We start from the raw sequence: 12,429 nt of genomic DNA on the forward strand, positions 1-12,429 counted from the left end.
CTTCTGAAGTAATTCTGGGCAGCTCCCTCACTGCCACCAACAAACTGGGTCTCATTCCATATCAAAATGCTCCATCTCTTGACTTTTCACACACTGCATTCCTTGTGGTTTCCTGTGGCTGACCCATAAAAGCAGAACACATAGTTCTCTCTGACAGAGAACTCAGTGGAGTTATGAAACAGGAGTTTATTTCAGAGAAGAATATATTGTATTTCCTTTGCAAGAGAAAGTGTCATCAACTCAGTGACCCCAGCCCTAGAAAGAGCAGATAGAATGGCTTTGCCCGCTCTGCAGCGTGTCTCGGGGTCAGGTCTCCGGGAGGTACAAACTAATCCCTTTTAGTACCAGTCTCTCATTCATTCATTCCACCTCAGGGATATAAGTCAAAGTTCAAGCCCTAAGAGGATCAGCCCACTGGGCTAGCATCTTTACCCTTTAATCTTCCCTGATATTCCTGATCCTTTAATTCCATTAATACAAGGGTAGGACATCCAGATAAATTTGTCCATTAAATAAGAGCAGATCCCACAGATTCTGCTGGGAAATGTTAATAGAAAAACAGGCTGTGTCCTCCGAAAGTCTGAATCCTAGAACTGCTGGGAAGAGTAGGCACGACACACAAACTTGCTTTCGGAACTCCTGAGAGCTCTCTCTTGACTTCCACAGCCAACCCACAGCAGGGTCTGTGAAAGGCCTCTCATACAGAGATCAGAGTTCACTGTATTAGCAGAATTTCATGGACGAGGTCGGAATTCAACACAGCCGGCCCCTTTGGGGAAAAAAGCTGTTCCCTAGAAGCAGCTTAGAACTCAATATGGAAATAAAAGAATCCTTTGTGTTTGGCAAGCTCCTTCCCATGTGAGAGGACAAGGAGGCGGCAGAGAACTTGTACACACACAGCTCTAATCCATAACAACGCTTTCAAAGATGCAGCTGGTCAGACACCCACACACAGCTGGCCAAGTCCCTGCACCCAGTATTGCAAATCTCAGAAATGGAAAGAGCTCAAACAGCTAGATGGATGCTGGTCCGAGGTGCCCACACCAAAGGGAAGGATTCATTGAAAGACGTAATAGGATAGCTTGTCTGCTCCCTGACAATGAAATATTGTTCCTACAATCCAGATTTTTTTTTTCCAGTCTACATTCAGCAGGCTCATGGTCCAAGAGATCCACAATCTGGAAGCTTTTCCTGATATTCAGCCTAAATTCTCGCACTTTATTCATACTTATAGTCCTTGAATCATCCTACTTTCTTCACCACAATTGGGACTTCCATAACTTCAGTATTCGTAGGTTGTCACATTCTCACCTTAGTGTCACCTGGCAAAGTTATTTGGTATTCAGCCATTATTCTTTCCTCAGAAGCCACAATTCCTCTCGCCTTCCTGATCATTTGTTTTCTCTCAACTCCCTCGAGTTTGTCAAGATCTTCCTAATAATGAGGTGCCCAGAGGTACACAATATCCCAAGTATATCACATCAGAACCAAATAGACAAACTGTCTTCCCTACTCCAAGCCACCACGCCTCAAAATCACATCAGTTTTTACACTGCCATATCACATACATTGGCACTGGCTGTCAAGCAGCAGTTAATGCACTGGATGTCCAGCTGCCAGGTCTTCCAGGATAGATTTCCATCTATTAAACTGAAGTTGGAATTAGGTTCTCGTCTCGTTAGTCCATTTGTGCTTCATATCTGCCACAATCACAAAACCCATAAACAGTATCACATGCGTCTAGTGAGAGTTTTGTGCATAAGAGTGAACCTATAATAGCAATAAAGGTGTAGTAGTTAATATACCCTACTTTCTGTAGCCTGGAAACTGAATCCTAAGAGCAGCAAACAGCCCGGCCAGCATCCTCTCCCCCAGGATTGGGAGTGCGTAGTCCACCGACCTCGTCAGGCATGAAACACAGTGTGCATTCCTTCACCTGGGATTTTGAGAGGCATGGCAATCATGTTCACTCTTCGGTGGCTTTGAACATCATCAAGTTCTTGTAAACAACAAGCACAACATGGGCCCAGATCCCATGCCTTATCAGCTGGGCTAAACAGGAAACCGTTCCTGCCAATTGTGTCAGAATGCCACCACCCATTGTGAAGGGGCTCCCGCTGAGGGATAGGATAGTGAAGGTCTATCCCAGACCAGCATTTAACTGGGCAATCCAAAGACTCACCGACTTGATATTGCTTCTGAGACTTCCTAGCAGTTACATCCTATTCTCCTTTAGGGCAGCAAGGAGCCAATGGGGAAAGCACCCCTTCTGCTCCTCACATTACAGGCTTCTAAACAGATTTATAACTGAACTCTTTGGAATTCTGGATTCCTTCACTCCAGATCAACAAGTTCACTCAAGAGTTGACTGCAGGGCATCCTCAAGCTCAGAAGACAACCTTCTCAGATGCAAAGGGTGCCCGAAAGATACAAGTCCTTACATTGCCTGGGGCCTCCACTTTCTACACATACACAACCTACATTTCTAAACATTCATAGCACTGAATAAATCAGCAAGGGGAGGAATAAAACTCCAATAACATATTCACTTTACCCTGATGAAGCTGAATCCCAGTATCAGAGAACTTAGAGAAGCAGAAGCCTGTTAGGTTCCATCCAGTCCAGTCTCCCGGGGGCAAGGGTCAGAGAGCATGTTCTAGTGCTTTGGCTCATCTACTTTGGGATGATCTGGCTCCCCTCAGACAATTCCAGGGCTGGAGTGACCTCACTGTCAGGAAGGGTTTCCTCACATTCAGACTACATTTTCCTTTCATTGATTAAATTCCTTTACTCCAAGTTATAGCCCCTTAGATGCTCCTAAATGACTCCCCATCCATCTGGATGTTTAGAAGTTTTGGATACCTGGAGAATCCTATTTCCTGCCAGTCATTGCTGATTCAAGATATATTGCATAATTAACTCTTTCCATCTTCCCTATAACTCATTCTCTCTTCCCCTGACCACTTCTGTTGCGTTTCTGAGTGCTCTTCAGTTTGGGACTGAGATGCCAAATGTTGAGGCAACATTCTAGGTGCAGTCAGATGCCAACTGCCTCTCACAGAGGCAGGATTTCAAAGACTTCAACAGCTTTACCTTGCATAGATGTCACCCAGGAAGGAGAACAATAGAGGACGATTCTCCTCACCCTTTATTAGTTCAGACAAACAGACTTTTTTTTCCTTTCTTTTGTGAACTGTTTGAAATACTTTTGCCTGCTGTGATCAGCTTTCAAATGCAGGACCAGAACACACTGTGCATGCACAGCATCACCCCATTTGACCATATGGCCAAAATGTGCATATGGGGGAGGGAAGAGAAATGTGTGCCCTCTTGGGATGGTCTTTAGGGAGAAGGGACTAACATGATGCTGTTTTAGCCTCTAGGGAGCGAAAAAGCTACTAGAGGGCAACAATTCTGTTCTTTTACTACCAGCTATATTTTCAGAGGAATGTGCTACATTCAGCCCCAGAGTTATGGTCAAGATCAGAGAGGAGTACAAGGGCACCAAAAGGGTTGGATTTATTATAGTAGTGACCAAATGGATGGGGTTGCTGCAGTGAGCCAATCAATCAATCAATCATTGGTTATGCAAGCAAAACTCAGAGCATGTGCCTCTTCAAGTCTGTAGCTGTTTCATTCAGAGAAAGGAAACATACAAATGAAGAGCATGGTACTAACAGCTCTCTCACCAAAAAGCATTAGAAAATTAAAGTTAACCCTGGACCTTGACATTTCAAATGAAAGGTTTATAGTGAGGCAGCAACAGAGAAATATATCCCAAAAGGAGCCCAGGCCTGGTGAAGCATCTGCTACTGACACGCTTTGGGATTGGAGTCATTTTCACTCCAACTCCTTGGCCACTTTGTGAATGTGAAGGTAGGTCTCTGGAAAAGTATTTATTCCCTGGCAGAATCTCTCTGCAGAGAAGTGGTGCTGAGAGCACAAGGACGGAGGGAAGATAAAAGAGGAGTGTCGTCTCAGAAGTTGGAATTCCAGGGAGCAGAACCAGTTATTTCTCCACAGCTGTCTATTGGCCAGTGAAGAAATAATCAGATCAGCTTCTCCATTATTAACACCCATTCTCAGAATTCCATCTCCTACACCTGTTAAAACTTAATATAAGCAAAGCCAAAAAGTGGGATGTAATTTTTACAAGATCTGGAAAAGACCTGCTCAGCTGCAAGTTCTATAAAGTGTAGATACGGTGTTCACACTATGGAGTTGGATTAAATGAGTGGGGGGCCTTCTTAAAATTTTCACTGCTGTTGGTCTATAACATGGATTCAGTGCTTTAGGAATTTTAGGTTTTGTGTTTTTTTTAATGAAACCTAGCTATTTTGTTTAGAAATATGGTTTACATCTAAAGGGAGTTTACTGTGCAGACTTGCATTCTTCCAAGAAAAAGCAAAGTACATGTATGGCCCAAGAAATACATTGAAAATAATTAGATAAGAATTTTCAAAACCAAGAAGGCTTGCTTTTTTTATTCACCCTTAATTCATTTAACCCCCTTGAGTTCTCGCCTTCCATGGTACCTAGATATTACAAGTTCCTAGAAATAATTAATTTTTTAAAATGCAAGTTATTCCTTCCTAATGAGGAGTGTCTTCTCTAGGTCAATTAGACTATGAATGTTTTTGGAGTAGAGACAGTTTAACTGTGTGAGCACAATGTCAGGACAAACATATTACTACTCTTAGGTAGACATGTATCAACCACATACCTTCTCTGCATTTCACCATGCACACAGCCCCCAATCTACATTGGGAGCATAACATGCTTTTGACAATGGACGTCTTAGTGGGTCACTTTAGCTAGCGCTGAGAGTGATTTAACTGCTAGAATAGATAGGACAAAACTGCATTCAGCACTGTTCCAGTAATCATGTTCTTGGAGAAGAGATTTGTCTCAACTACAATTAAGCCATTTTCAACATTACTGTGGGGTTGTGAGGGCAGGCGAAGGGAATGAAAAACAGAAGGACCCACTCAGACAATCATGGTCATCAAAAGGCCATTTTTCACAGTGTGAATAGAGCCATAATACTGTGCTGCTGTATAACTGAGAGCCAGTTCACAGCTTCAGCATTTACCTGAGCGACAATAACTCATGAGCTGCCACTCAGTGCTTGTCTACTAACATGATGTTAAAAGCCGATGCCCTGTTTAGTCTAGGATTTAAGTTGTAGTAGCACACATTTATACTAACATCACACCTAAAATCCTAAACTAGACAAGGCCTAAGGCTTTGTCTACCTGGGCAAAAAAGGTGCGTTTTTCAATTAAGGGTATGTCTACATTTAAAACTCTATGGACACACAGCTGCGCCACTGTGGCGCTTCAGTGTAGACACTCACTACAGCAATGAGAGGGGTTCTCTCATTACTGTAGTTAATTCACCTCCCTAAAATTCTTCTGTCAACCTAGTACTGTCTACACTGGAGGTTAGGTGATATAGCTACATCTCTCAGGGGGGTGGATTTTTCCTAAATTAACTCAATTGATTTAGAGTAACATGATTGAAAATCCTCTTAACACCTACACAAACACAGTTTAATCTCATTTGAACTCAGCAAGTTATAGTCTAGGGCCTGGTCTACACTACAAAGTTAGGTCAACGTAAAGTAGCTTATACTGACCTAACTCTAAGCATCTACACTCAAATGTAGCTCCCACTGATTAACTCACCCACCTCAGTGAGAGGCGTAGCACTTAAATCGATGTAGTTAAGTCGATGCAGTGTCAGTGTAGACACTGCATTGCTTATGTCGACTGTTGCTGCCTTTCAGAAGCTGTCCCACAATGCCTCACACTGGCAGTTAAATCAGTGCAAGAACTCCTGGTGAGGATGCACACTGCCGACACAAGGAGCGTAGCGCACATGTGTAAAACCACTTCAATTACTGTAGCGGCTGTATGTTGACGTAACTTAGGTCAACTTAATTTTGTAGTGTAGACTTGCCCTAGGTGGAAAACTTAGGGATTGTCTACACAGGAAAGTTATACTGGTATAAACTAAGGTGTGAATTTAAACCGATATACACTATTATTTCAGACTAAATTAACCAAACTTTTTTGGGGTTAACTTAAACTCCTTCCAAAGTGATATAAGCTAAATCAGCAAGCAAGCAAGCAAGCAAGCTACTGTTATTCCAGAATAAAAATGTCCACCCAGGGAGTTATACCAGTATAACCCCCCTATTAGTTTAAATTCACATCTGATCTTACATAGCTTTAACTGGGAAAATTTTCCCATGTAGACACGCCCTTAATCTGAAATGTGTTACACTGCGTCTACAAAGATGTTAAGTATGTTTTCAATCAAGTTAAATTTATTTGACTGAACATTTCTTGTACTGTGATGTTTAAAAATCATAACCGCTGGTCATGGTTAACCACATGGTGGACAACAGGATTGACCATAACAAACTGACAATTTTAAAACACAACAGTCCTCATCTACACTGAATGTTTAACGTTGTTAGGTAACACGTTTTAACACAATTACATTTTCTACTGTAGAAAAACCCAGATTAAAAGGAACCTCAGAGATTCATTAAAGCTTCCTCACCTTAAAAGAAGAAACAATTATATTAGACAAAGAAGGAAGCTGTGCTTTGGAACAATCTGGCAAATCCAAGTTTATTATTAACTTCTCTAGGAGTTGTAATTCATGGATCTGAAAGCACTTTACAGGAGGAGGGACAATATCATTAGCCTCATTTTAGAGATGGGAAAACCGAGGTACAGATAAGTTAAATGATTTGCCTAAAATCACAAACTGAGTCAGCAGAAGAGCTAGGTACACAAACCCGACTCCTAGTCCTCGGTCTTAATCATTGGATCATACTGTTTCATATGCATTTCTTTCTTGCATTTCCTCACTTTTGTCAGCTGGTCACTCATAAGCTTAAACATTGTTTTGTTTAAACAAAAGTCCTGAAGAGGAAGTGGCAGGAAAAGGACTTACCTCCTCCACAGACACAGGCAGAATGACACGACTGCAAGAGAACACAAAACAGGAAATGAACTACAGCCCTTGTAACTTGCACCACTTAGAACACACAAATGTTTCACACTGCAGACATAGCCAGGAACAAGTGTTGCTGCCTCCCGAACTCTGCTAGCTTGGGTTTATCTCCGTGATATACCAGTTTCCTTCTAACCTACCACAGTGTCTTTCCCAGTGTTTGCTGCCTTCCATTGGTCAGGTAACTCACAAAATGGCTTAATACCAAATCCATAAGCGTAAGTGAAATATCCTAATAGCAATCTTTGTATAAACATAAGGGCTATCTTCTCAGAGTACTTTATAAATCACACAAATCACTTCACCCACCACTGAATTCCAGCAGCTGTTTAACAGTGTACAATGACAGTAGTTTGCCAAGAAGTAAAAAAAGTTCCTAGAGATAGCAGACTATATTGGGGAGAGGTATTTAGAGAGACAGTATAATTATCTAAGTACATTCCAGTTCCTTATCCTTGCAAGACATTTCACAGGCTTTCTAATAAAGCAGCAAGGACCACGGTTTTATGTCTCATCCAGTACAGCACACCATGTGCCACTGCTAGAGCACTGTTTCAATGCTGGAGGAAGAGTGACCATTATGATCACAAACACCACTTCCTGTTGTACCCTCTGGCTTCCTTAGAGGTCTCCTATGGAAAAACTGATCAGGCTCAACTCTAATTGGGTTGTAAGATCTGATAAATCTGGTAATAAAAGCGTAATAAGTGAACAAGGCTCACTGAGAGGGCCAGTTTCCCAATTCCTCCCCCATAGTCCCTGTCTTCATGGGTCATGAGCAAGTATCACAATAAAAACTAACAAATAAAATAATCAGAATAAGCTCTTGTATAACACTTTTCATCAGTAGATCTCAAAGAGCTTTACAAAAGAGGCCAGTGTCTTCATCCTCATTTTACAGATGGGGAAACTGAGGCAAGTTGAGCTTAAAGAGACTTGCCCAAGGTCACCCAGCAGTCCAGTGGCACAATTAAGACTAGAACCCAGGTCTTCTGAGTCCCAGTCCAGTGCTCTAACCACTAGACTTCACATTAGTTCTTCTGTTCCCTCTATACCAATAAATATTCAACTCAACATTTGCCAGATCCCCAACGGTGTTCTGGTTGGTGGGAATAACACTTAAGGAATCTATAGCAAAGAACAGAATAACCTTCAAAAAGCAGGAAGAGACCAGTAATTATGGGAAATCTGAAGGGGGTCTGAGGTTTCCTGCTGTGCTCACATTTTCCACAGAACTGCTGACTACACCTGGAATTCCCTCCCTTGCCCACCCACTCTTCATTCTAATTCCTCCTTCCAGGATGCCCACCAATACCAGCTCACTTCAGTAAAGGCACAGTCACCTATGCATTAGGTGACTAAAGAAAAAGGGCTGTGCTCTAAATTTAGACCATCCTCTGGGTCTCCCAATGCACTCTCTCTCTCTAGTCTGAGTGGTCTTTCTATTCATATTGTAAGATCTTTTGGGTAGTGACTAATGTAAAGGTAACTCTGCATTCAGTAAAGGATAAAACAGAAATTACAGCTGACCTGAAGCACGGACAGGTTAAGATCACAGAGATATTTTCCAGAATATAATAGAGCACCAAATGAAGGAGTTAAATACAAATAGGGATATGGTCAAAAATAGAAACTACAGATGTCTATATAGCAATGAAAGAAGCTTCAAAACAAAGATAGATGAACTACAATTGCCTGGTAAAGGAGTAGGAGCTTGACATAATAAGCATTACTGAAGAACGATGAGATGACCACAAAAAACCACCACCACCACCCTTAATTATGACCTGGGACACAAATACCAGAGTATAAACTATACAGGAAGCCAGATTAGGGCAGAGGTGGAGGGATAGCTTTATACCTAAAATATTCCAAAGAATCCAGTAATCTGAGTGGAGAAGACCTGTACAGTAAAAAACGTAATGTATAAAAATCAAAAGTCATAAATATACTAACAAGGTAATACCACCAGCCTCCGGATCAGGAAAAGAATATTGAGCGCACAATGTTGAAGGACACCAAAGAGGCAACTAAATCCAATAAAGTAGGAATAGTGTATGATTCCAGCTACCCATATAGAGAAGCAATCTCTTATTACCTTAAAAGTTTGCTTTTTGGAACATAACAGACTATCCTTGACTAAGTCTTAAATCACATGCAGGAGTTGATTCAAAGTTGTAACCACAGTTTAGCCACTAAGTAATTATACTGTGGTCACTATGAAGTGCAACATCGCTGGGGGAGGCATTGTACCAAAAATTAGTACAGTGACAAAACTCAAAGAGGGTTTCTAAAAAGTGATGATGCTAGTCAAAAAGATCCAAAAAGGTCAAAACAAACGAAGCTAAAATCCTTAGATTGATCAACCATAACAGTCAAAGAGCATACATTCCCCCCCTCTAAAAAAGGAATCAGAAAGGAAGAAACCCACCGCCATGATTGAATAGCAAGGTTCAAGAGGTTTTTCAAGCCAAATGGGTATTCTTTACTAAACAGAAATCCAACCTGAGTGAAACCAACAGAAAGGAACACACTATGGCAGGTAAAAGAGAGGAAATTTGAAGTGGTAAGAGAACATTTGAAGAGCTAGTAGCCAAAGACACAAGAAGGACCAACAAGAAATTATTTTATAGCTATAGCAGAAAGCTTGTGAGAGTCTGTGGATCTACTGCTTTATCAGGGAGAAAAGGGAACAGTTAAAGAGAAGAGGACATTGTAGAGAAGTAAAGTGATTTCTTGGCATTAGCTCCTCAGCATCCTTTGTGGTGAGGAGTATCTGTTCCAACCTACTCTTTTCAGGTAATAGAGAAGTGCTGTCAAACACTGATGTATCAAAAAAAAAAAAAAAAAACTACTGCAACAAACTGACCAATTAAACAAGGCACCAGACCCAGATGGTACCTGCCCAAGAGGTCAGGAAAATGTTAAGAATTAAATGACTGAATATTTTTATTAGCAGTGCAGTCTCTTTAAAATCACTTATTACATCAGAGAGTAATGGAGAGTGGAGAGTAGCCAATGTTGTACTTATCTTTAAAATACCTACTAGGGGTAATGATGGGAAGATCAAACAGATGATCTTTACTTCAGTACAAGGTAAATTGCCTGAAATAATTAAGCAGAATTATGAAACATATAGACAGATGCACATAAATAGGGATAAACCAGTGCAGCTTCTGTAAGAAGAAAACTGATCTTTCAAACCAACTAAAATTCTCTGAGTATGTCAACAAAATAGTGTCTAAAGAAAAACTGATTATCCGGCCTTCCAAAAAAATCTTTGATAAAGTCCCTCATGAGAGCTATTAAGGAAACTAGTATGACGCATGAGGTAAAGTACTATGATAACTTAGAAACTGGCTAAGTGATAAAAAACAAATTAGAGTAAGTGGTCAGTTTTAAATATTGCAAAGAGCTGATACCAGAGTATCCCGACGTTCCATAACAAGACAAGTGTTACACATATATTTATTAGCCAGATACGGGGGGGGGGGGGGGGGGGGAGAAAGTGGTGAGGAGGCAAAAATTTGCAGTGACACAAATTAAGCTTAGTCAAGACTAAAAACAACTGCAAGGACCATCAGAGGAACTTAAAGATAATTGAATGGGCAGTACAGTGACAGACTGAATTTAGTGTTGAAAATGCAAAGTAATGTATATTGAAAAGAATAATTTGAACAATTCAGTCACAATTAACTTAGAAGCTAGTAATGTAACTACTCAGGGAAGAGATGTGAGCATTACAGTGAACAGCTCAACATGTAGCAGTAGTCAAAAGAGTACTCAAAATTTTAGGATGCATAAGGAATGGGACGGAAAAATGCTATGTTTGGTCCAAGTCACCCGATCTCAAAAAGGGTATCACAGAAAACACCTGTACCGATGGGCAACAAAAGTTAGAGGGGCCAGGGAAAGTTCCACATTATGAGAGATTGAAAAGACTGATTGTTTGGTTTATAGAGCAAACAAATAAGAACAGGTATACAAAACAATGAAAGGACTGAAGAAGGTAAACTGGGTGCTCCATTTCCCCTCTCTAACGATACGAAAAGAAGGGCCATTCAATTAAACTGAAAGGCAGGATTTAAAAAAAAGACAGCAAAGTATAAGTAGTCTGCTGAATTCATTGCCACAAGACAGAAGCGAAGACCTTAGCTGGACTCAAAACAGATTAGTTATTTATATGGATAATGGCCCAGATCCTCAAAGATATTTAAGTACCAAACTCCCATTGACTTCTGAGGATCTGGACTAATGAGAATATCCACACTTACAAGATTAAAAAAAGAAAGCTTGTAAACCCTCATACTTCAGGTATAAACCAACCTTTGATAGTGGGTAAAAAAGAAACTGTCCCTATAAAGCAGTTTATTCTTTGAGTCCAGTACATGGATTCTTTTTCTTACACTTCCGCTGAAGAATCTAGTTGCAACCACTGTCAGAGACGGGACAGAGGACAAGATAGTACACTGGCCTGACCGTAAATCTTCCTTTGTGTCTTGGACAGAACAGAGTTCACTAATAGCGTTTTAATAGAAAGAAAAAGAGGACTTGTGGCACCTTAGAGACTAACAAATTTATTTGAGCATAAGCTTTCGTGAGCTACAGCTCACTTCATCGGATGCATTCAGTAGAAACAATTAGCTTGAAATATTCAAGACCAAGAGGGAAAAAAAACTATTAAAAGTATTGGAAAGGTAGGAGCTCTCCTGATGAGAGAGAAATGGTCAAATCAGAGTCACTGTAGGAGAAGGGCTCTCTCAGCAGGCCAATGCTGGATCGCTCATTCTGCTGCTTATATTACACCTGCAGGACCTGTCTATTGTCCTCAACAGACTCATGAATTTAAGCTACCCTCAGCTCTACGGCATCTCTCTCAAAGGACCTATAGTGTTATAGACTCAAATATCCACACAGCCAGAAAACAAAATCTGCACTAATTTAGTGACCTTCACCTTACTCCGCCCCCAAAGAGCTGCAGCACTCACGCAGTTGCAGTGAACTGTCCCCAGCTTCACTCACACTCAGGCGCGCGCGCGGATACGTCTGAGGGGTCAGTGTCACTGTTACATCACGGGGGCTCCCTGCAACGTCCTGCCAGTGTCATGAGCGCAGCAAAGCGCTGAGCGGGGTCCACAGGCAAGTCCCCCTCAGCCCCTGTCGCCTCCGCCCACAGGGCCCTGCTCCTCCGAGTCCCCCTTCGCCCCGGGCGCCACCGCCCCCCAGCGCGCGAGAAAGGGCCCAGGCGGGGGGAAGAAACGGAGCCTCCCCGGGTTGCCGGAGCGATCCCCCAGCGCCGGCAGAGAGGCCGGGCACTGCCCGCGGCAGGGACCCCGACGCGCTGCGCCGCCGGGCCAGCCAGGAGGGACACAGCGCCCCGCAGCCTGCCCCAAGCTAGCC

General features: G+C 41.9%; 1 protein-coding gene and 1 long non-coding RNA gene across 6 annotated transcripts in view; one reads left to right on the forward strand and one right to left on the reverse strand.

Annotated features, from left to right (window-relative positions):
- PITPNA (phosphatidylinositol transfer protein alpha) overlaps positions 1-12,429 on the reverse strand; it is a 45,516-nt gene that overhangs the window by 32,734 nt on the left and 353 nt on the right. For 2 of the 5 annotated variants that reach the window (XM_074974424.1, XM_074974427.1), the window contains exons 2-3: positions 8,891-8,932; positions 6,970-7,000 (exon numbers count right to left, since the gene is read on the reverse strand). The exons of 1 other annotated variant lie outside the window; for it this stretch is intronic. In XM_074974424.1, the coding sequence (XP_074830525.1) occupies positions 6,970-7,000; positions 8,891-8,932 (73 nt within the window). The remainder of the gene's footprint in view (positions 1-6,969; positions 7,001-8,890; positions 8,933-12,429) is intronic. 2 more of the 5 variants (XM_074974425.1, XM_074974426.1) reach the window with 1 other exon arrangement.
- Positions 12,024-12,429, forward strand: part of LOC142000272 (uncharacterized) — a 39,367-nt gene continuing 38,961 nt past the window's right edge. Inside the window, exon 1 of the long non-coding RNA XR_012642205.1 lies at positions 12,024-12,168. This is a non-coding gene — a long non-coding RNA (uncharacterized LOC142000272). The remainder of the gene's footprint in view (positions 12,169-12,429) is intronic.

The sequence above is a fragment of the Natator depressus genome, chromosome 17 (assembly GCF_965152275.1).
Source record: "Natator depressus isolate rNatDep1 chromosome 17, rNatDep2.hap1, whole genome shotgun sequence".
NCBI lineage: Eukaryota > Metazoa > Chordata > Testudines > Cheloniidae > Natator > Natator depressus.